Source organism: Brassica napus, chromosome C3 (genome assembly GCF_020379485.1).
Source record: "Brassica napus cultivar Da-Ae chromosome C3, Da-Ae, whole genome shotgun sequence".
Taxonomy (NCBI): domain Eukaryota; kingdom Viridiplantae; phylum Streptophyta; class Magnoliopsida; order Brassicales; family Brassicaceae; genus Brassica; species Brassica napus.
In genome coordinates, this window is record NC_063446.1 from 59,161,803 (window position 1) to 59,186,927 (window position 25,125).

A 25,125-nucleotide genomic window follows, 5' to 3' on the forward strand; every position below is an offset into this window, starting at 1 on the left:
CTAAGAAGAAAACAAGAGAGATATATATAACTCTATTCTTCTCACACCAAATTAAGAACGTCTCTAAAACTAATTATCAGAGAACAAATGTTACAAATCTAGAGAGAGAGCATTGACAAGGTTTTTACCTGTTCTTGATTCACTTTCAAAAAAATTAGCTTTTTCTTTTTTTGTAAACAGATTTTTTTAGCTTTAATCTTATATTAGAGAAACCATTTTGTGAGAAATAGTTTAATCCAAAAATGAAAATACTAATAAAAAACTTCTTCTAAAATTATATGCCAGTCGTGTAAAATAATTATTTGTTTCTTAATTAGATTTATTTGTTTTGGACTTTTGGGAAGAGGAAGAAGAAAAAACGGGGCCATAAATGGGGGTTTCTAAAAAGTCTAACAGTAATTGGGGAAATTGATGTGTATTTTCTAAGGTTTTATAGAAACATATCCTATCTTAACCTTATACGACATCATATGGATCTTTTGTGTTATATATTTCTCAAATTAGTTTTAAATCAGGTTTTGGTAATCACGTGAATATTAATTCTTATGAATCTATATCATTATTAACAAATTGCAGATCAATATTCTTCCAAAACTAGTATCTGAAAATCACAACACAATAAATGGTACTCCATTCGTTTCACAAGGATAAATTTTCTATTGTTTTCACACGTATTAAAAAAATCACATTAAATTAATATAATAAATGTATCATTTTTGCAATTTTTTTAATTTTAATAACTTTCAATCAATAGTAATTCAATAAAATTAATTAATTTTTTTTTAAAAAACACAAAATATTTATCTTTGTAAAATATATTTTTTAAAAAATATCTATCTTTTTGAAACGGAACGAGTATATCAATACCAAAATTTATGCCAAAAAAACAAATAATTATTATTGCCAAGGCTTTTAAGATGTAGTTTTAAAGTCGAAAAGAATATAATTGTTCTTTAAACGTAACACAACATTAATCAGCATTAACGTAACATGATAACTAAGTTCCATTTTAATCCTGGAATTTTGTGACATCTTATATAGTGAACCATCGTGAGGTAGTAGTGCAGTACTGAACGAGCGCTGACTTGACTTGTCAATGGGAATTGACCACCTAGGCCTGGGCGTTCGGATCGGGTTCGGGCCGGTTCCTTTCGGGTCCGCGTTTTTTCGGGTCCTAAATATTTAGATCCAATAGGTAGTTAGAAATTTTCGGTTCGGGTTCGGATCGGTTCTTCTCGGGTATGGGTCGGTTCGGGTCTATAATTAAAATACCCGTAATTTTTCGGATCCATATCGGATCCGGGTCGGGTTCGGGTATTTAGGATCTGAAAAGGACATGATATACTCAATTCCATCAACTTTAGTTGAATATTTGTCATATATATCTAAAATTTTACAAAACAACTTAAATGAAACTATTAATAATTAAAATAAAACATTTTAAAAATCTAAATTTTACATTTTAAAGCTTTATATTACTTTAAAAATGTTAAAAAATAATAACAAATGTTCTTAACAAAAGATATTTCAACTAAATCATAAAATAATATATATAAAATAGAACACAAAAACATCATAGTTTTAGATATACATGTTTTTAAATCGGGTACAAATCGGTTTTTATCGGGTCGGGTCTATTCGGGTCGGTTCTTTTCGGATCCGGGTCTATTCGGGTCGGTTTATTTTCGGTTCCGGTTCTTTCGGGTAAAAAAAATTTAGACTCAAAAGATACTTGTAAATTTTCGGTCCAGTTCCGGATCGGATATTTTTGGATCGGTTCCGGTTCGGGTCCAGGTTAAAATGCTCAGGCCTATGACCACCCATAATCTCAACCTGTAAAAAACAAAAATTTCTCAAAAGATTTCTTGAGAAACAAGCAAACACTTGATATTATTTTTTCTCATGATGTTAACATTAACTGAAACTATTTAGAGACTTTGATCAAATAATGAATAAAGAGAACTTCAAAAATAAAATAAAATAAAAAAATAAAAGGCGTTTATTCTCTCCGGTGATAAAGATAACTGATCAGGTGAGTTTCTTTCTACCTGATACAACCTAGGAGAGATCAAGAAAGGTGTTTATTCTCTCCAGTGCTAAACCGGCAGACGATATCATTTTAATCAACAAACGTCTTTGCTCTTCATCAAGTTTTGTGATGGAAGAAAATCTTTCAGCCATGCTGACAATCCCCAACAATGGTGATCTTAACTCACCAGGCATTTTAGCTAGAATCTTCTTCGCATTCATCATCTCATGTGCAAATAATAAAAAGAGAAACCATTCGGTCTGATGAATCTTGATGCTTTCACTAATCACACTTCTCAAAACCTGTAATGTGAATGGTCTTTCCAAGTTCTGATTCCATTGTCTTTCTAACTGCATTATCTTCTCCAAGTTTTGCCATCTTTTCCCTCTTCCTTACCTGTAAGAAAATAAGAACTTCAGATAACTTATCAATATCAACATTGTCTGGTTTTTCAAACTCACCTGATCAGTTACTTCCATCCCAATGTAATTTATGTCCACTTTCTTGCCAGTTTTACTGTAAACAGTCTCAACAAAGATCAGAAACGTCTTTGATCAGAATAAATCAGTGTCAAATGTGATCTCTCTCTTTGAAGCTTTTCCCTTCTCAAGAACCTCTCTCTTGAATTCTTCAAACTCTCTAACCCCATTGCCATTGAAAATCTCAGAGTCTATTTTTCCGAGAATGTCCTATCATAATGTTAAATAATAACATGATCAAATAACTATGTTTTATGCAAGTGGATGATCAATAATCCAAGTGTTTGTCCCAACCTCTTCCTTCAAACTAGGAAACTGGTTGAATATGAACATGTACCGTAAATCTTGATCTTGAAACCAGACATACAGAAGATCTCACTTGGGACCGGATTTGAGTCAAACCCAATAAAACTTTAGCTTTAGCTTCCAAAAAATTTGTAGGTTTTTTACCTAAGCATAGTCCCCAAAATTATCAGAAAAAAATTTAGTAAAAGTATTTAAAAATGTTTCTAACCCTCAAATTCTCACAAGTTTCATACTGAAAATTAAAAAAGTAATAATCATCTACCTGATGTCCCATAATAAAAGGTGAGTTCTCAAGTATGAAACTCAAGAAACCTTCACCTGTCTTGAGAGTCTCCATAGTCTTCAAACTCTCAACCGTAGCCGATACGATATCGATTCGCTTGTTCTTCGAGCTCGATTCGAAACTCTCACGCTCTCGTTTGACCTCTCTCTCTCTCTCTCTCTCTCTCTCTCTCTCTCTCTCACTCGTTTGTTTGAAAAGATGAAATACAAAGACACACGAATTATAGAGTTCCCCGAATCAACCTGGGTACTTATCTCTTCAGGATCCTTCTCCTGGAATTCACTATATGATCGACAGATCGTTTTCCTCAGTACAAGTCAACTCTCAACAACCTGAGATTGACTTTATAACAACCAGCTCTCCGCAACTCCTCGCGAGCTAACTGCCATTTTGGGCTTCACCAATATCACGTAGGCCCATTAGTTCTTTTTTCTGTCGATCAGGAAAGGCCCAGTCAGTGTGACTATTATAGTCGTTGCTCCCCTTGAGACCCAAGCAATGAACCACAAACACTCACAAACTCCACCTTGGTTCATGCTTCCTCTCTCAAGCTTATATCAACTCCTGATAAATATAGTGAATCTTGGATCTTGGCAATCACAAGCTCTATGACTTCGAACTAGTTGAATTCCTCAGCTTCTTGACTTCAAGCCCCTGCTGACTCCGGGTAGCGATATCAATCTCCCCTTTGATATCTACTGCATCATCTCGTTAATCCATCACCTGAGATGATCCATTTTCTTGAGCAAGGTTCCAAGACCTTTAAGGTCTTGATATGTTCTCTGAACTTATCCCCTGGTAGCGCCTTTGTCAACACATCTGCTGCATTCTTCGACGTATGTACCTTCAGCACTCTGACTTGACTGTCTGCCACAACTTCGCGAATGAAATTATCCTTCACCTTCATATGTTTCGTCCTTTCATGAAACATATTGTTCTTTGACAAGTATATTGCACTTTGCGAATCACAGTGAATCTATGCTGCCTCTTGTTCAAATCCCAAGCGTTCACATATCCCTTTCAACCATATTGCTTCTCTGCTAGCCTCTGACAATGAAATATACTCAGATTCTGTTGTTGAGAGAGCCACTACTCTCTGTAGACACGATCTCCAACTGACCATATTTCCCCCAACTGTGAACACAAACCCTGAAATCGATCTGCTCTTATCCTAATCCGCTGCATAGTCTGAATCGCAAAACCCTCGTACCAAGAAGTCTGAACCCTTTGTAAATACCAGATTGTATCCTGTTGCACCTCTGAGATACCGCATTATCCATTTAACTGCTGCCCAATGCTCCTTACCCGGCCTTCCCATATACCTGCTAACAAGTCCAACAGCATATGCTAAGTCTGGTCTTGATCCGACCATATCATACATAATGATCCCGACTGCACTAGCATAAGGAACCTCTTCCATCTCTGCAGCTTGCTCCTCTGCTTCCTTCTTTCTTAACGCCTTAAGCTTAAACTAAGATCCAATAGGAGTTTGGACCTCTCTGGACTCTTCCATGTTGAATGTCTTCAGAACTTTGCTGAGATATCTCTCATGTGACAGCATTAGCCGTCCTGCTTCTACATCTCTGAAGATATCCATACCTAATATGCGTCTGGCTGCTCCTGAATCCTACATGTCGAACTTTGCCTTCAACAAATCCTTCAGCCTGTTGATCTCAGTTCTACTCTTGGAGGCTATCAACATATCGTCCACATACAGAAGCATAAACACTCAAACTTGCATAGTAGCTCCCTTCGTGTAGACACATGGATCATATTGACTCCTAGCATACTTCTCCCTAATCATAAACTCATCAAACCGATGATTCCATTCTCGTGGAGATTACTTTAACCCATAGAGAGATTTTCGTAGCAAACAAACCTTGTCTTCCTGGCCCTTCTTCACAAACCCCTCCAACTGATCCATATAAATCTTTTCCTGTAGAACCCCATGTAGGAATGCCGTTTTTACATCCATTTGATCTAACTCCATGTCAAAGTTGACAACTGCTGAAAGAAGAATTCTGATGGAGACATGCTTCACCACCGGTGCAAAGACTTTGTTATAGTCTATGCCTTCGATCTGCGCAAACCCCTTTGCTACCAGACGAGATTTGTATCTCGGTTCCTCCACTCCAGGAATGCCAGACTTTAGCTTATACAACCACTTGCACCCAATCACCTTCTGATTCTTCAGTCGCTCTGTTAGATCCCAAGTATGATTTTCCTCAAGAGATGTCATCTCTTCTCCCATTGAACCGTTCCAAATATCCCAATCCTTGCTTTGTTTTGCTTCAGCAAAGGATCTAGGTTCTTCTTGTTCAATTTCTTCTGCGCATGCTAATGCATACGCCACCAAATCTGTGTCTTCATACTTCGATGGAGGCTTTATCTGTCTTCTGACACGGTCCCTGGCCAGAATGTAATCACTCAGATCCTCTTCCTGACTGTGATCCAGCTCTTTTTCATCCTCTGAGCTGCTGGAGGAATCACACAACACTTCCTTCTTTTCCAAGTCTGGTCCACCTTGAACTGAATTCCCTGATGATGACTCTACTAGTTCATCTTTGAATGTAACCTTCTTCTTAGCCTTGGGTGATGAATGAACCTCAAGCTCCTGAACTTGCATCACCTCCAAGTCATTGTGTTTAAATAGATGATCTTCGTGGAAGATAACATCTTTAGTGGAAGATAACGTCTTTACTGATTACAACTTTCTCTTCATCAAGTAGCCAGACTCTAAAGCCTTTGGTTCGCTGAGCATACCCAAGGAAAATTCCTTTGGTAGCCCTCGGACAGATCTTGTCTGCTATTGTGTGAATGTACGCCACACACCCAAACCTCTTTAAGTGATCATATCTTGGATTTGCTCCTGTCCAAATAGCCTCTGGAACTTCAGACCATGTAGCCGATGTCGGAGACCTATTGATGATGTAAACTGCTGTTGAAGCCGCCTCTGCCCAAAACTCTGCATCAAGACTTGTCTCAACCAACATGCTCCTCACCTTATCCATTATGGTCTGGTTCATTCTCTCAGACATCCCGTTCTGATGGGGAGTGTACGGACAAGTTTTGTGACGCTTGATGCCAGAATTTCTGCACACTTTGTCGAAAAGATTGTTGCAGAATTCTAACCTGTTGTCTGTACGTAAGCAGCTTCTGACCTGTTTGATTCTCAACCAATGCTTTCCACTCTTCAAATTTCTGAAAGGCTTCATCCTTTGTGCGGAGGAAGAATATCCACACCTTGCGCGAGAAGTCGTCTATGAAGGTCAAGAAGTATTTACTTCCTGATAGGCTTGGGGTCACGTTTGGTGATCCCCATAAGTCGGAGTGCACATAGTCGAGGATAGCTTTAGTTGTATGCTTTGCCTTTGGGAAGCTCTGCTTGTGCGATTTTCCCATCGCACACGCTTCACAGAACCCCAGAGAGTTAATCTCTTATTTCTTCAAATAGCCTTTTCTCACCAAGACTTCCATTGATGACTGGCTCATGTGAGCTAACCGAGAGTGCCACTGATTGGTTCTGTCAACTACATTGCATGACGCTCCCTCTGTGACCTTTCTGACCGACCCTGTAGATAGTATAGACCTTGATCATATTTTCCAGTCAACACCTTCTGATCTCCTTTAAAGAACTGAACTTCGAAACCTTCTCCCCAGTAATTACATCCTGACTTCTCCAACTGTCCGTGAGAGATCAGATTTCTTCTCATCTCTGGCATATACCTCAATAGACCGAGAGTAACAACCGAGCTATCCGGGTTGTCTATAGTGATAGTTCTCATGCCCTTCACCATACAATATGTATTATTTCCCATCATCACTTTGCTTCCCTCAACTTCTTGGTAATCTAATAATACTTCCCTTCTTGGGGTTATATGAATTATGCATCCCGAGTCTAGAACCCAGTCCTCGTTAGACGCATGAGGACTGGCCGTCAGTGCTATTGAGTCTGGGAGCTTCATAGCAACATTCGCAGATGTATGCAGTCTCTCTTCCAGTGGTTTTCGTCTCCACACGCCCAACACGCATTTGGAGCAAACTTCTGTCTAGACTTCGACCTCGATATGTCGTTATCTCTGCTCTTACCGCAGTTGTTGTAACCTCGATGCCCTTTCTTATCAGACCTTCCCCTTAACTCTACATATAGGCCATCTGAGCCTTGCCTTGACTTGCTGAAGGCTCCATTCTGCCTCAATTCAGCTTCTTTTGCATAGGCTGAATAGACTACTTCATTTACTGTCAAAGTCTCCTTGCATGTCCCGTACTTCAAGGTATGAACCAGCGGTTCGTATGATGATGGGAGGCTAGTCAGTAGTTGAATTGCTTGATCCTCATCGCTCACCATAATCTTCAAGCTGCCAAGGTATGCTATCAGCTTCAGGAACGTGTCAAGGTTCTCTTCTATCGACTTTCGTTCCTCCATCTTGAAGCTTGCAAAACTTTGTTTCAGGTAGATCCGGTTTGGCAGGGATTTAGTTTGATAGTCCTGCTCCAGAGCCTTCCACATTCCCAGCGCTGTTGGCTCAGACATGTACTCAGCAGATTCCTTACTCTGACGTCCTTCTCTGCTGCCTTCGGATCAACCTTAACATCATTTAACTCTGTACCGTCTGCATCTTTGGTCTCAGTTGTTGGTTTTGATTCTTCCCTTAAGACCGAAGAGAGTCCTTGAATCTTCAATTGCCCCAACAGTTTGTACTTCCAAAGACTGAAGTCACCTTTGCCGTCGAACTTCTCCATGACGAATCTTCCCGGAGTTGGATCCATGCTTCTCCCACCTTAATTTGTCTGTCACCTGCAGATAACAGACAAATACCCACAGAATCAGTAGATATCTAATTCCACGCACGAATCTACAATATTTGAAGGATCAATTTCTAGCTCGCTTATTTGGAGTAATCAATCTAGTTCTCAACAATCAGTAAAGGTTTTGGAATCCCTCCCCTGAGATCCTCGAGACTTTCAAGATCAACCAATAATCCTCTCGATTTGACCTAATCTCCTTTGGTACACTTGCGATCGAAAATTTCGATCTATCTCCGTAAGATCTGGGCGATCTTTCTTGAGTGAATCCTCAAACCCGCCCCGAACCTCGAACCACCTCCTTGTATCGCCGTCGCGTAACCAGCGCTCTAATACCACTTGTAGCCGATATGATATTGATTCGTTTGTTCTTCGAGCTCGATTCTATCTAACTCTCACGCTCTCGTTTGATCTCTCTCTCTCTCTCTCTCACTCGTTTGTTTGAAAAGATGAAATACAAAGACACACGAATTATAGAGTTCCCCGAATCAACCTGGGTACTTCTCTCTTCAAAATCCTTCTCCTGGAATTCACTATATGATTGACAGATCGTTTTCCTCAGTACAAGTCAACTCTCAACAACCTGAGAGTGATTTTATAACAACCAGCTCTCCGCAACTCCTCGCGAGCTGACTGCCATTTTGGGCTTCACCAATATCACGTAGGCCCATTAGTTCTTTTCTTCTGTCGATTAGGAAAGGCCCAGTCAGTGTGACTGTTATAGATGTTGCTCCCCTTGAGACCCAAGCAGTGAACCACAAACACTCACATCAACCAATCTCAGCTTACTCTCTCTACTCTCCTCCAGTGATTTCTCCAAGCGTGACACCTTCTTCTTCCGGTATTCGACCGTATCAACCTCATTCTCTGATTCCTCCTTGTCTATCTCAGTCTTTTCAGCTTCTTCTCTTTCTCTACTCATATTCTTAAGCTCCTCTCTTAAATCTCTAATTAGTCGAGATAAACCTTGGTGAGTGGAATCCATGAGTTCATATAATCGATCCAAGTCTGCGATCATCGGGTTAACCATAGTTGTTACTTGTTACTTGTTACTTCCTTCAACAATGAAGTATACAAAACTGAACATGTAGTTAGAGGAAGTATGAATAGTTAGTAGATCTGTAAACTTATCTAATCTCATCTAGTGTAGAGTAGAGTCAACCAAGTGCAAACGACCATTGGGACAAGGTTTAGTAAAAAAAAAAAAACTTATACTGAAGCATCTGACATTATTAATATAAATTGTATTGAATAAACTATAAACTGTTCCAAGAAAAAAAAACTATATATTATAACTAGTTGCTATCTTTTATGTTGGATCTCTAATTTCATCTTTTTTTTCAAATTAAATGCAAAATATTCAAATTTTTAATTTTGTAATATCATACTGGATTACCAAAAATTATACAAAGAATACAAACAAAAATTTATGCCAAGGATTAATATACTTTCACCCTTTTATAACAAACACTCACATAGTCACATTATCATACGTGAATGGTATTTGCAAAAACTATTTTTTGGTTATTTTCATTTTTTTTTTATCTAAGCTATACCAAGCTAATCATCTATTTGATTCCTCCTCTGCCTTGCAATGAAAGACTCGATCTTGAACCGGAGTTCATCATCAGAATCAAATCTCTCAGAAGACGCATCCGTCTCTGATCTCCTTAATCTGCCACATGAACTCTTCTCCAAACCCTCCAGATTCTCAGACCGGCTTCGTTGGTAACTCTGAATTTGCCTCTTCTGTTTCTCCATCTTCTTCTCTTGATGCTCAACTATGCTTTGCTTCTCTCTCTTCACTGAATCTCTCTGTTTTGTAACCTTCTCAGGTTTGCTCTGTTTGGCTATCGTCTCAGTTATGCTCAGTGTCTCTTTCTCTGCTTCGCTCTGTTTTGCTCTGGCTTCTGTTATACTCTGTTTAGCCTTGTTCTCTGCTTCGCTCTGTTTTCCTTCATCTCTCCTTGAGCTCTCTTGAACAAACTCCTCGTAAAGAGCGTTGCGTTTGGTCTTCGGGCCAACTTCTTGATTCAAGAGAAGGCCAGATTTCACGATTAGAGCGATGACTATCGCGTTTGCTACAACAAACGCAAGATTGCGGTTTGCGATAATAACCGCGGCGACACCAGAATCATGCAACGTGATAACGAGGTGATAGCATAGCGTAGCTACTGTTACCAGAACAAGAACTATCTCGATCGCCCGGTAAAACAGATCCAAGATTATCTGAACACAAGACTTTTTCGCAAGCCTTTTTGTCTTTCTTGGTTTAGTTTTCTGAGAGCTAAAAGAATCCATTGGTGAGAATAGGATCCGAAGAAGAAGAAGAAGGAAGAGTAATGAGAAGAAGAGACCAGTTGTGTTCTCAGTTTATATTCATGTAAAGAAACTGAGAATATGTTTCTCTCTTTGTTCTTTTTTGTTTTCTTTTACTTTGTTTCTTGAGAGAACTTAGCTTTGATCCATGAGAGTATTTATACTGGGTCACTCACTGTAGTCTACAATAAAACGCGGGTTGACATACTTTCGTTTTTACGTTATTTACATGTTAAACGTGGTATAAATTCTCTCTTGACAGGAGAACCGAGAACTTACTACACAACTTTTTTTTTTTTTTTTGAAACTTACTACACAACTTTTTTTTGCACAACTTCATTAAGATAAAGTTTCTAAATTATAATAACTTGCTTTTGAGAAAAACTATAAGAAAGTTATACGACATAATATGGTTTTTGTATGGGGCTTTGTCATTTAAATGCAAAGTTTAACAATAACAACAAAAAATGTGGTGACCAAGGCTATATATTGTCTTGATATGTATGTTATGAAAAAAAAAAATATATATATATATATATATATATATATATATGCTTTCCTTTAGCTTTGAGGTTTCGTATTTTAATTTTCAATACAAAATTAAAATGTTATTTTATTCGTAATGATAAGAAGAATATACATAAATAATTAAAAATGAGAGGTTTGTTCAAAAAAATGTGGTACTGTATTAATCCAACAAGGCTTGTCGCATGCTAACTCATTAACTTTGATATAAAATACTATTGATCATGGAAAGTATGCAACTCCTAAAGATTTTGTTAGTTAAAGAGCCTTGTCCTGTATCGAATGATATTATTCTCTAAATAATGTTTATTTTATTTGTAATATTATTAAGGGAGAATTGCCAAGTGTGACTCAAAACTTGGAATCAAACCCAAAACAATACCCAACTTGGGTCAAAGTCAAAGGGCAACCTAAAAGGCTATTGAAATTACAACTATCCCCTTGTGACCAAACAAAAAAACGGAATTTTTTTTACGTTTCTACCCCTCGCAAGTCGTCTGTTTAGACGACTTGAAAATAAGTCGTCCAGACGACTTAACTGAAAGTCGTCTGGACAGTTAGTCTTAAACATAATTTAAAAATTTTGTAAAAAATATTTTGATAAGTGAAAAATGAGAATTATGTAATTAACATATGTCTTAGGAGGTATAAATTAAGATATAACAAATTTCAATTGTTTTCAGCATAGATGAGTGAAAGTAGTGAGTCATGATATTCTTTAGTTTATGTTTCATCAACATATGTTGTAGTATTGTATGTGTTCTTAGGGTTAGATTTTGGAAAGCATTAAAACCGTTTTTGAAAATTTTTAAAATTACTTATGCGTGTTCATTTCTGTGTATAGTAAACACTATTTAAGTATAATTTGATTTTATAACGTGGTTAGTTAGTTAATCTAGTCATTTTAGTTTAGGGGTTCATTTTACGGTCTAGGACGACTTAATATTTTGTCGTCTGAAAACAGACGACTAAATATTAAGTCGTCTGTTGTACATTATCAGCCAGAATAAGTCGTCTAAACCGGACCAAACCTTAAAGTTTACCAATGTACTTTTAAAGCTAACCGGATTATTTACCCAATATATAAGGTGATTTTTTTTTTCATTTTTCGCGAAATTCAGAAACCCTAACAATTCTCTCTCAAAGGCGATTTCGAATTCCCACGATTTCCGAACAAACCATCGTTCTCAACGTCGGCTATCTATCTCACTTCATTCTCACCGTTATCGCCGCAGCTTCTTCTAACCCTAGCGCCGCTGATTCCTCTAAACCCTAGCGCCGCCGATTCCTCTAAACCCTAGCGCCGCCGCTTCCACTATTTCCGAACAAACCGTCGCCCTCGCCACCGTGGTCACCAACGTTCTCACCGCCGCTTCCTCTAAACACTAGCGCCGCCGCTTCTTCTAAACCCTAGCGCCGCCGCTTCTTCTCTGTAAACCTTAGCGCCGTTTCTCTGTAAACCCTAACGCCGGTAAGTCATCAATCTCGAGGAAAAGATGAACATAAAACGTTGTCTCTATCAATTTACTCATTATCACCGTTTCACGTTTATTTTTTCAGATCTATAACCGCAATGACGAGTACTCCAACTCCTTCTGCGACTAATCAGGTCCGCTTTGTACTGGAAGACTTGTAAGTAATTTAAGTCGTCTGGAAAGTCTTCCAACTGGACGACTTAGTAGATGACTTAAATATAAGTCGTCTATTTGGAAGACTTTCCAGACGACTTAAATTTAAGTCGTCTGGAAAGTCGTCCAGTTGGACGACTTTCCAGACGACTTAATTATAAGTCGTCTACTAAGTCGTCTGGACTTATATTGTTGTCTTTGATTATTTTGCAGACAAAAAGGATGGATATTCCAGAACTCTCCCGTAGGTTATACACATCAGGGGAAGAGCCAGAAGCCCACAATAGCATTTCGTATCATACGGATAACAGCAAGTTGCATACTGCTCCTAGGGAAGCTCTTACTGATGACGAATTTGAAGAGTTCAAGGAGTCGAGTTTGGGAGTTTTCATCAAGTTCAAGGAGCAGGGATTTGGTTGGGCTTCAAGGCTGGTTCACTACATGCTCAGTTTCAAGCTGGACATTAAGAAGAAGTATGAGATGTGGTCTCTCGTTGGTCCAGAACCTTTGAGGTTTTCACTGTTAGAGTTTGAAAACCTCCCTGGTCTAAACTGCGAGTACATCGAGGACCTTGAGACACCAAAATATGACGTTACCCAAGAGATGGTTTCTTTCTGGGGGATGCTGGGAGTTCATCTGGAAGCTGGGCCAACTACTGATCAGATAATAGCAGCACTGAAGAGATGCGGGGATTGGTCCAGGGAAGATCGCAAGCGGCTCGCGTACCTCTCCATCTTCATTGGATTCATTGAAGGGAGAAAGTTTTCAACCGCTACACGATCTACTCTGGCAAGGCTAGTGATGGATTTAGAACCAGCCTCCTCCTCATCAAACCAAACAGCAGCCTCCTCCTCCTCAAAAGAACACAGTCTCCTCCTCCTCCTCAAAAGAAACAGCCTCCTCCTCAAAAGAAACAGCCTCCTCAAATCAAAGAGGTTAGTATTAAATCCAGGGTTAACTAGTTGTCCAGACGACTGTAAAAGTTGTCTGGACGACTAGTTGACCCTGGACGACTTAAACGTAAGTTGTCTGGACGACTAGTTGACCACGGAAGACTTAATTTTAAGTCGTCCAGGGTCAACTAGTCATCCAGACGATTTATATTTAAGTCGTCCAGGGTCAACTAGTCGTCCAGACAACTTTTATTTAAGTCGTCCAGGGTTAACTTGTGTGCAACTTTTATTGCAGAGATGGTTGCCGGAGGATACAGCAACCGAGGCGAACTCAGTATATAAGATCTTGCCGGAGGATAAAGCAGATGGTGTCACCTCCAAAGAGATTGTTGTTGTCACTTCCACCGATCACCAACCGAGCCTCGCTTCCACCGATCAACAACCGAGCCTCGCTTCCACCGATCAACAACCGAGCCTCGCTTCCACCGAGCCAAGCGATCCAGTTTCAGAACCGAGCCTGGTTGTATTGGACAAGCGTGCAAAGAGTAAACGAGCGAAGAAACCTGCTCCCACTGTGAGATCTCCTTATACGGCAGAGAAAAAAAAAGATAAAGTGGCAGCCTATAATCCATTTCCGCCAGTAAACAAAGATAAGTTGAAGGAACTCGCTGATTGGTTGAAAACTGATCCGTAAGTGATTGCTTTACCCATAATAGCTTGATTTAGTCGTCCAAAACTGATTGCTTTTTTGTTTGCAGTCATTATTCAACTAAGACCGAGGACAAAACACGTACATCACCAACAAGGTGGTACCACTTCCTCCGGACAGCCAGAGAATGGCTGGAAGACTGCGTAACTCTTCTGCACACGATTTAAGTCGTCTACAAAGTCGTCCAAGTAGACTACTTTCCAGACGACTTAAAGATAAATCGTCTGGAAAGTCGTCTACTTGGACGACCACGTAGACGACTTATATTTAAGTCGTCTGGTAACTTCTAACTTGTTATATTTAATATGCAGCATATAGATGCTTGGATTAATGTGCTAAGGCAGAGGTATCAGGAGAACCCACAAGCTTTCAGGAGCGAGCGAATGTGCTTCCTGGATCACAACTTTTCCCAGTCTTGGAGAGAGCAGTATCAGCTCTTCAAAACATCGGAACCTGATCACAAAGGTTTAGGAAGAGTTCTACCTGGTGGGGCGTCGAATTTTTATGATGGATCAATACCTTCATTTTGCCAATCAAACAAGAAGTGGGGGGAGGACATTGATGATATCTATGCGCCAGTGAACTTGAACGACAAGCATTGGGTTGCTATTTGGATATCGATCCCTAAGAGGCACATAGTCGTCTGGGACAGCATACCTTCATCTAGTGTACCAGACGCATGGGATGCGATAACGGAGCCTTTTCTCCAGATGGTCCCTTATCTGCTTGTTGAGTGCGCAGCCACCGACGAAATACGGGTCAAATACGGGTTGGAGCCATACACATATGAGAGACCGCTGAAAGGTGTACCCACGGCCAACAATGGTGATTGTGGCGTGTACGCTGTAAAGTACATTGAATGTCATGCTCTTGGGGTCTCCTTTGACCCTAAAGACTTTGCTAGGTGCAACGCGAAGAAAATGAGGGATAATATGGCGGTGGATATATGGAAGGAGCTTGTTGATCAGCATTTGAAAGAAAATGTGGATGGTGATAAGTTCGTGGGCATGTATGATTAGATTTGTGTTTGTATTTGAACTTGTCTTTGTATTTGAACATGATTTTTTAACGAGCGAAGTATTTGTAATTCAGCTTGTCTTTGTATAGATTTGTTAATATATAAGTTGTCTGGAAGAAATAAGTCGTCTGGAAGGTTTTCCAACTGGAGGACTTACAAATAAGTCGTCTAGAAGGTTTGGACGACTTATTATAAGTCGTTATTATAAGTCGTCTGGAAGGTTTTCCAACTGGACGACTTACAAATAAGTCATCTAGAAGGTTTGGACGACTTATTATAAGTCGTCTGGAAGGTTTTCCAACTGGACGACTTACACTGGACTTCTAAAAATAAAATACACTAGACGACTTAGTAGAAGGTCGTCTAAAAATAAAATACACTGGACGACTAAAAATTTAGTCGTCTGGACGGGTAATCAAGACTGGACGACTTAAATTTAGGTCGTCTGGACAACTAGTCAACTGGTTGTGTACATTGTGGTTTCGTATGGCCAGTTTCCTTGCAGTTTGAGCATCTCTGTGCCCTGTGTTTCTTCCTGGGTTTGTGTCCTCTCATCCTAGATAGCTCCAACCAAGATTGCCATCTTGATTTCTTCGGTCTCCCCCGACCACGCTTTAGTTCTGGAGGAAAGCATTCTCATTCCTCAATATGTTGTGACACGATAGGATATATATTCTCTGAGTATCCTGCATACAGATAATTCTTTGAGTACAGTGGACATACAAGTGTGGAGATATGTAAACCAGCATGTGTTCCAGCAGCTATAGCATGAGAGCAAGGTATTTTCTCCACTCCATAGATACCACAATCACACTTTGCATGTTCCAAATCAACCACACAGTCCATTTTGCCACCTTTGACAAAGAAATGCCATCCATCAATTGGTTCGACCGTCATCGTATCCGCTATCTCTTCTCGAACAGCAAGCAAGTATTCAACACCCCAGCTATGTTCAGTTGTGAGACTCAAAGCATCTTGTCTCCTTTTCCAATACCATTTTCCTAACTTCTGCCTTATGAACTCCAGCAGGAACGTAATCGGAAATCCTCTTGCTCGCTTCAGTGCGGAATTAATAGATTCAGCAATGTTGCTTGTTTTTATGTTGAACCTGTTCCCCTTACAATAAACCCTTGACCATAGCCTGACGTCGGCTTTCTCCAAATACGTTGCAAGTTCCGGGTTTGCACTCCGTATCTCAGCCATGTACCGGTCAAAATCGTAAACCGTGTGAGCATAAGCAGCCCCTTTCACCAAGTACATGAGATGTTTCCCTTTAAACTTTTTGACAATGTTATCTTGAAGGTGATAATAACATATTCCTCGGGTTGCCCAAGGAAACACCTTATCACACGCACTTTTAATGGCCTTGTGCCGGTCGGAGACTATCACCAGAGGCTTGTCATGAGATATACAACTAGCCAATTTTGTGAAAAACATTCCCAAGAAGGTACATCTTCCTCATCCACGATCCCAAAAGCCAATGGGAATATCTGAAAATTGCCATCTTGTGCGGCTGCAACTAACATAGTTCCTCCATACTTTCCACTTAGGTGAGTTCCATCCACCACAATGACCCTTCTCTGATACTTAAAACCTTTGATAGAAGCTCCAAAAGAGAGAAATAGATACTTAAATCTTTTCATAGAATCAAGTTCTATCGCCGTGATAGAATCAGGATTTGCAATGGAGATTTGCTCGAGATATGATGCCAGACGCGAATACCCTTCTTCTGCTGATCCTCTCACCAATCTTTGTGCATATAACAGTGCTCTGTATGAAGTGGTGTAATCAAGCGCCATGCCAAACATGTTCCTCATTGCATCAGTGATATGCTGCGGAGTTATCCCATCAATGATTCCAACACGATCAATGAAAAGACTACCTACATACTTCGGAGTACAGTGTCTCCGCTGAGCGATTCGGTCTCCCACTGAGCATAAATGTTTTTCCACATACTTTGTTACCCAAAACGTGTTTGTCCCATGTTTGACACTCGCTCTGACCTTCCATCCACAATAGCTAACCCGACATGTTGCCACAACGAGAGTTTTCGTTGATTTGTATAATCTGAAAGAAAACTTACCCCTCACTGCTGCCAACCGCAGCTCTGAAAGCAGTGCACCCTTGCTAACAAAACTCTGGTTGACATAGATACTGGTACCATTCGATTTTCCTCCTTCAATAGCATTTGTCTTAGCATATGTCTTTTGGATTTCTTCAAAACAAATATTATCATCATCTTCCTCGTCCTCATCTGGAACCTTTCCATAAAGACTGTAATCCCCACCATTCTGATCCGTTTCACCAACAATAGAATTATCAGCATCCTCCTCCCCATTTTCCTCCTCCCCATCTTGATTTTCATCTTCAACAAACTCATTATCACCAACATCTTCAAAACATTCATCAGCTTCATCATCATCACCAACATCTTCTTCCCATTCACCATCTTCATCATCATCACCAACATCTTCTTCCCATTCACCAGCTTCATCATTATCACCAACATCTTTTTCCCATTCACCAGCTTCATCAATATCCCTTTTCTCTGAAACCGTTTCGACCTTGCTGCGGCTTGATACACAAAGACATACTCTATGGGTTTTGAGTATCTCCAGCAAGTTTCGAACTTGTCTATCACTTGTAACATGAATGGGAAGACTGCCTGGAGCCATCATCATTTCTGCTGGTAATGAGTAGCTAATCTCCACACTCACTGTTCTCATGTCCAGGTTATAATCTTCTTGAGCCATTGCAACAAGTTCAGCATGTGTTGAATCTTCATTCAATAAAAACAATCTTGCTCCTTTGAGATCATCAACCACAAAATCCCAACGGAAATCTCTCAACAACCATTCTCCATACACTGCATGTAACTGAAAAATCATCTGCAAATATTCAAAATAAAACACATTAGTAAACATAGAGAAAATGAAGAAGTTCAATAAACATTGCCGCAGACGACTTAGCATTAAGTCGTCCAGAAGACTTAAAGGTAAGTCGTCTAAAGAGGTCACTTTTGCAATTGAAAATTAAAAGGGACGACTTAATTCTAAGTCGTCCGGCTTTGTTTGTTAAAAAAAAAACTTCAGACGACTTATATATAAGTCGTCTACGAGAAACGGGCTAGTTTTGCATTTGACCGAATCGTGTCAGATCTTTGACTATTTCTGGACGACTTATAATTCAGTCGTCTCTGGAAAAGTTAAAATTTCAATATTTTATGAAAACTTGACGACTTACGTGTAAGTCGTCCTAGGTTAGTTTTGTAATTGAAAAATAAAACTTCATAATTTAACTTTAACCAGACGACTTAATATAAAGTCGTCCCTCCAGAAGACTTAATTTAAAGTCGTCCGGGGAAAGCAAAGTCGTCCAGAATTTTTCCCAATTTTCTGGTCAAACCTTGCTTATCCCGGACGACCTTAAATTAAGTCGTTTAGCTGGACGACTTTCATCTAAGTCGTCTGGAGAAAGTTAAATTTCAAGTTTTATTTTTCAATTACAAAACTAACCTAGGACGACTTACACGTAAGTCGTCAAGTTTTCATAAAATATTGAAATTTTAACTTTCCCAGAGACGACTGAATTATAAATCGTCCCGAAATAGTCAAAGATCTGACACGATTCGGTCAAATGCAAAACTAGTCCGTTTCTCGTAGACGACTTATATAAGTCGTCTGGAGTGTTTTTTTTAACAAACAAAGCTGGACGACTTAATTTAAGTCGTCCGTTTGACCAGAAGACTCATCAGTAAGTCTTCTACATACAGATGACTTACTAGTAAGTCTTCTACGCGAACAGATTTTGAAAAAATTTTCAAATTCGTACCTTAAACTAGGTGAGATGACTTCGTTTGCACACATGGTCTTCTCCAACCACCCAGAACCTCAAACGATAGCAACCGTAAGTCAAAACGAAAGAAATATGGCTCTGTCAACCATAGCCCATATTTTGAATCAAAAGCTTGAGTTTTTTGGATGAATATAGAGAGAAAGTGAAAGAAATATTGTTTTTAGTTCATAACAATTGAAACAGAGAGAGTGTAAAGAGATTTACGTGCATTAAAGGGTATTAAAAGATCCAAACAGTTCGTACAAGGTTGTTGCCACTATTCATTGCAGTGGCAATATTATAAATACTTGAAGAAGATGAGGTTGAGACAGTAAAGAAGCCATTTTCGAAAAAAAAAATGTTAATGGCATTTTCGTAGATAAAATGCAGGTGTGGGGTTAAAATCTCAAAAAAAAGGAGTCAAAAGAAAATGTTAGTTTTCTGTTTGACTCCAAGTTCTGAGTCACTTTTGCAAAAATCCCTATTATTAAAGCTGGTTTCTGTTGGTTAACAATATGTGAGATATTACTGAAATCAATTTAAAGCATGCACGATTGATTATGACGATCACTAACGATGACTAATTCTAGAAGAAGTTTAAGAACGTGCTCATTGCGAATCCATTCTTGACAAAAAAAATCCGGAAGATCGCTTATCATTACAAATATCTCATGTATATTGGCATGCTACGTACGATAGACTAGTGGTTCAAATAATTAATACGCTGAAAGCTATCAGATTAAGATCAATATTTGTATTATTTCTGATTAAAAACAAAAAAGCAGCATCGCACTATATTAGTGACTTTGTCCACTTATAATTAGTTTACTCAGCCAGTAAAGCAGCTATAACCGTGATATTGATACGTGAGATCTGTTTGTAGCACAAATTTATTAATGTATATAACTATATTGTAAAAGTAGCTAGGACTTGAATGATAAGTACAAACTACAAACCATGCCCACTATCACTGTGCTGAAACAAATTGTTATGCAATTTGTTGTGTGGAATATATGTACATGCATTGTATATATGTAATAAAATATCATAAAACAGAAATAGAATATATATATATATATATCCCCTATATATTATTTGTGAAACATTACAACTTTTTTTTTAGCAATGTATCATCACTAGGATGATTCTTAGAATTATTAGAGAAATATGTTGGTTTATCTAATTATATAATAAGCTTTTTATTAAACCACTACAAGAAAACAACGGTATTCTGACGGAAATTCCGACGGAAAATGAAATCCTCGGAATTTCCCGAGAAATTTCTGAGGAAATTCTGAGGAAACCCAAAATTTGGGTTTCCTCGGAATTTCCTCGGAATATACCGACGGAATTCCGAGGAAACATCAATCCGTCGGAATATTCCGAGGAAATTCCGACGAACTAGTGATCGATCGATGCGTTTTTGGACATATACCCATCGATCGATCACATTGTTACGCTTTGGTCCATCTTAGTGATCGATCGATACGTTTTTGGACATAAATCCATCGATCGATCCGTTTATAAAAAAACATTCGAGATTTTGAAACCCCAAACACTAGTTCCTCGGAATTTCCTCGGAATATTCCGAGGAAATTCCGAGGAACACTTGATATCCTCGATCGATCGATGGGATAATCCCATCGATCGATCACATTGTTACGCTTTGGTCCATCTTCGTGATCGATCGATGCGTTTTTGGACATATATCCATCGATCGATCCGTTTATAAAAAAACATTCGAGATTTTGAAACCCCAAACACTAGTTCCTCGGAATATTCCGAGGAAATTCCGAGGAACACTTGATATCCTCGATCGATCGATGGGATAATCTCATCGATCGATCACATTGTTACGCTTTGGTCCATCTTAGTGATCGATCGATGCGTTTTTGGACATATATCCATCGATCGATCCGTTTAAAAAAAAAATTGACGTTTTGAAACCCCAAACACTAGTTCCTCGGAATTTCCTCGAAATATTCCGAGGAAATTCCGAGGAAGAAAAGGGTTTCCTCGGAATTCCCTCGGAATATTCCGAGGAAATTCCGAGGAAATAGGGTTTTTAAACCGAAAACAACGTTTTTGCGGTTTGAATAACACCTATATAACCCTTATTAAGTGTCTTACGTTCATTATGAAGCCAAAAATTTGTTCCTTACCCTATAATAAACACTTTTCCGATTGTATGAACGAAATCACCACAACATAAGAGAAACACTTATACACTTTAATGAACGGTAAAGGGAATACTTACAATTCGTTTTGAAATTTGTTATTTCATGGTTTATGCTCATCTATACAAAGAATCCTCAATGGTATGCATTACAATTGTATAAGAAATGAAATACGGCAAAAAAAATTGATGTTTTGAAACCCCAAACACTAGTTCCTCGGTATTTCCTTGGAATATTCCGAGGAAATTCAAAGGAACAATATAAATTAATAGAAATACATGCACAGGATATTCTTTTTCCTCGAATTAATGAAAATATTCCGAGAAAATTCCGACGGATATTTAAGTGGCCGTCGGAATTTCCTCGGAATATTTTCATTTAACCGGGCAAACAAGCCGCCAAATATTTCGGGAAAATTGAAATTGAAAATACTGAGGGAATTCCGACGGAAAATATCCGTCGAACCCAAGGTTTTATAAACTCCAAACGCATCTTCTTCCCCATTTCTCTCTTCTTCCTCTCCGGCGATCTCTCTCTCCTTCTGGCGTTCTCCACCTTCTCTCGCGACGAACTCTCCAGCGAATCCTTTCCATTCCCTTACAAATCATGTAAGGACCCTATCCCACTCTCTTAGGTCCTATTTGTTAGGTTTTTAAGTAGATTTGATAATTTTAGAAGGTTTTTGATAGATTTTTGTTAGGGTGATTGGGTAGGATTGTGATTTGTTGTGTAATAGGTTTAGAATTGTGATTTGGTTGTGTTGAATTTATTTAGAACTTTTTTATAAATTGTTCATTATTTTTGTATTTACAAAACGTTTTTTCTATATAAATTCGATTTTACAAAACGTTTTTTGTATATAAATTTGATTTTTGGATTTATAAAAGATGATTTCATATTTATAAAAATATTTATATTTATTAAAACTAATTTTGTATTTATAAAACATTTTTTTGATTTATAAACACTATTTTTTTATTTTTGTATTTATAAAAACTATTTTTAAATATACAAACCGTTCTTTGTATATAAATTCGATTTTTGGATTTATAAAAGATGATTTCATATTTTAAAATTAATTTTGTATTTATAAAATATTTTTTTTTATTTATAAACACTATTTTATTATTTTTTGTATTTATAAAAACTATTTTGTATTTATTAGAAGATGATTTCATATCTATAAAAATATTTATATTTATAAAACTAAATTTGTATTTATAAAACATTTTTTATTTATAAAAACTATTTTATTATTTTTTGTATTTATAAAAACTATTTTGTATTTATAAAAAGATGATTTCATATTTATTAAAACTAATTTTGCATTTATAAAACATTTTTTTATTTATAAAAACTATTTTATTATTTTTTGTATTTTAAATATGTTTTCTATTTCAATTTTAATTTTATATTTTCGAATTTCAATTTAAAAAAATAAATTTATAATTTTGTTTTTTAATTTTGGAAATATTCCGAGGAAGTTTATCCCTCGGAATATTCCGACGACATCTTCCTCGGAATATTCCGAGGAATTTCCGACGAACTTGTGGTCCTCGGAAATTCCGAGGAAATAGAGTTTCCTCGGAATTCCGTCGGAAATTTCTGAGGAATTTTCGAAGAAAGATGAATTTCCGAGGAGTTATTTTCGAGGATTTTTTTCGTCGGTATGTCGTCGGAATAACGTTATTCCGACGACATACCGACGATTTTTTCCCTCAGTATGCAGCTGTTTTCTTGTAGTGAACTAACCATAAATTCATTATGAATGTCATTTATTATTTCCTTAAATAAATATTACGGAATTGCCTTATGTGGCTAAAGTATATATGACGATTAATGATTTTGAAAAATAAAGATCTGATAAAAAAATAATGTATCTTCTATCAAATTTGTTTAATTTTAAACTATTAAAATAATTTTAAAAAAAATTACAATAATCATATAATAAAATTTTAGATTTTTCTGTGTAAGTTATATTTTGAATTCTAAAAAACGACTATAAATTACTAAAACTGTTAAAAGTCTCACATTCAAATTTTGCGATCCATGGTTTAAAATTTTTTCATGACAAAATACAAATGATTACAAAATCATATAAGTAAAAGTCTAATTTAATTAATCATTAAGATTTAAAATATATATGTATATATATCATTCGAAATTAAACTATAAACCATATTGAATAAATAAATATTTTAGTTTTAAAATTTACTTTGAATAATTTTTTTGATAAAAGTTTTGAATAAACATTGATAAAAAATTTAAAATTATAAATTACTAAAATTATTAATCCCACAATGAAAATTTTGTTATCAGTAATTTAAAGTTTTTACTATTAAAGATACACATGATCAAAAAAAACATATGAGTAGAAAGCATCATTTAATAGACATTAATATTAAAAATATACTATGTATGTTAATATCATTTAAATTTAATAACATATCCTATCAATTTTTTAAAAAAATTGTTTAGATTAATAAAATTGATTTATACGTTTGCACTAATTTAATTATATAAAGTAATAGTTACTGACTTTTAATTATTCAATATATATTTATTATTTCATAATATGTAAGAACATATAATACATAAAATAATTTTTATTTATAATTTTTGTTCCGTACAAGGTGCGGTCTTAATCTAGTATATTAGTATGACTTGTGTATATATTATGGTTAATATGGAACTATGGATTTTATCTTATACTATTTGTTTGTCTCAGTCGGGTTACTCTTAATATTCTAACTTAATATTTGTCTAGAAGTATTTTGTCCCAACAAAAAAAAAAATTTGTCTAGAAGTACATTGCAATATATTTTGTGTGAGGAAATTGAGAATATATGTAATATTACAATTACTTTTTTTTTTTTTTTGAAAAAGGGCTAATATTACAATTACTTCCTCATTAAGAGATAGAGAAAGGGCTTGTAGGTCAACAATCCTTTGTTGTTGGTTCTTTAGTGTCTCGTCCCTTTCTAACAAAAAGCATAGTAATACAAGATGTGGTCTCATGAATTCAAAATTCATTTTTTTTCATTATTGGATACACACTTTGACAAAAGCTTCAGCTTCTTTCTCAGAAAGTTAAAATGAGAATTCATTATTAGTGTTTCTTCGTTATTCATAACATCCACAAGTGAAACGTGTCTTCAGATTTGGATCGGATGAGATCATTGGAAGTTTGGAACTTATCCTTTTAATACCATTAGAGACATAAAACATATTGATGAAATTACTTAATTGTAATTTTGTAACCATTAACATTTGTATTGTTATATATGCTAGAAAAAAAAATTGAAGGGGAAAATCGAACACGATGTAAGTTGAGTTAGTTTACTCGTAGAAAATTGTCATTTTAAATCTACTATCTTTTAATTAAGAAAACTAAATAACTTGGCAAATTATATTATTTTTTCAAAATAAAATTTAAAAATAAATAAAAATAATATATAAAAAACGAATTCAAAAAAAAAAATGTTGTCAACAAAACACTAAACCCTAAACTCTAATACTAAACCCTAAACTCAAATCCTAAACCCTAAATCATTGGGTAAACCCCTAAACCCTTGGAAAAACACTAAACATGTTGTAAACAAAACACTAAACCCTAAACTCTAATACTAAACCCTAAACCCTTGGGAAAACCTTAAACCTTTGGGTAAACCCTAAACCCTTGGGTAAACCCTAAACCATTAGGTAAACCCTAAACCCTCGGAAAAACACTAAACATTTGGATAAATTCTAAATTATAAATTTTAAACACTAAACTCTAAATCTTAAAAATAAATATTTTTTTTTAAATAATATTTTTTTAGAACTATTGTTATTTTTATTTATTTAATTTTTTATTTTTTATTTTAAAAGCATAATATAATTTGGCAAGTTATTTTGTTTCCTTAATTAAAAGATACTAGATCTAAAATGACAACTTTCTATTGGTTGATGAACCTAGGGTGAACCCAAGAAAAAGTCCATAAAATTACTTCATAATTTATATTTCCTTTTCGAAAGATGTAAAGTTTACATGCAACAATCCCAGAAGGCCACAAGCGATCGCGTCAAGTACACATCTCTAAACCTAGAAGTGATAACTTAAAAAAAAAATAAAAAAAT

General features: G+C 36.7%; 1 protein-coding gene across 1 annotated transcript; it reads right to left on the bottom strand.

Annotated features, from left to right (window-relative positions):
• Positions 1 to 9,266: 9,266 nt before the first annotated feature.
• On the bottom strand, positions 9,267 to 10,357 carry LOC106404807. The gene has a single exon (XM_013845475.3). It carries the CDS (start codon positions 10,202 to 10,204, stop codon positions 9,464 to 9,466), a length of 741 nt encoding a protein of 246 aa, XP_013700929.1. The 5' UTR covers positions 10,205 to 10,357; the 3' UTR covers positions 9,267 to 9,463.
• Between the last annotated feature and the right edge of the window lie 14,768 nt (positions 10,358 to 25,125).

Coding starts and splice junctions, on each gene's coding strand:
- LOC106404807 (XM_013845475.3), bottom strand. CDS start 10,204: ATGGATTCTTTTAGCTCTCAGAAAACTAAACCAAGAAAGACAAAAAGG.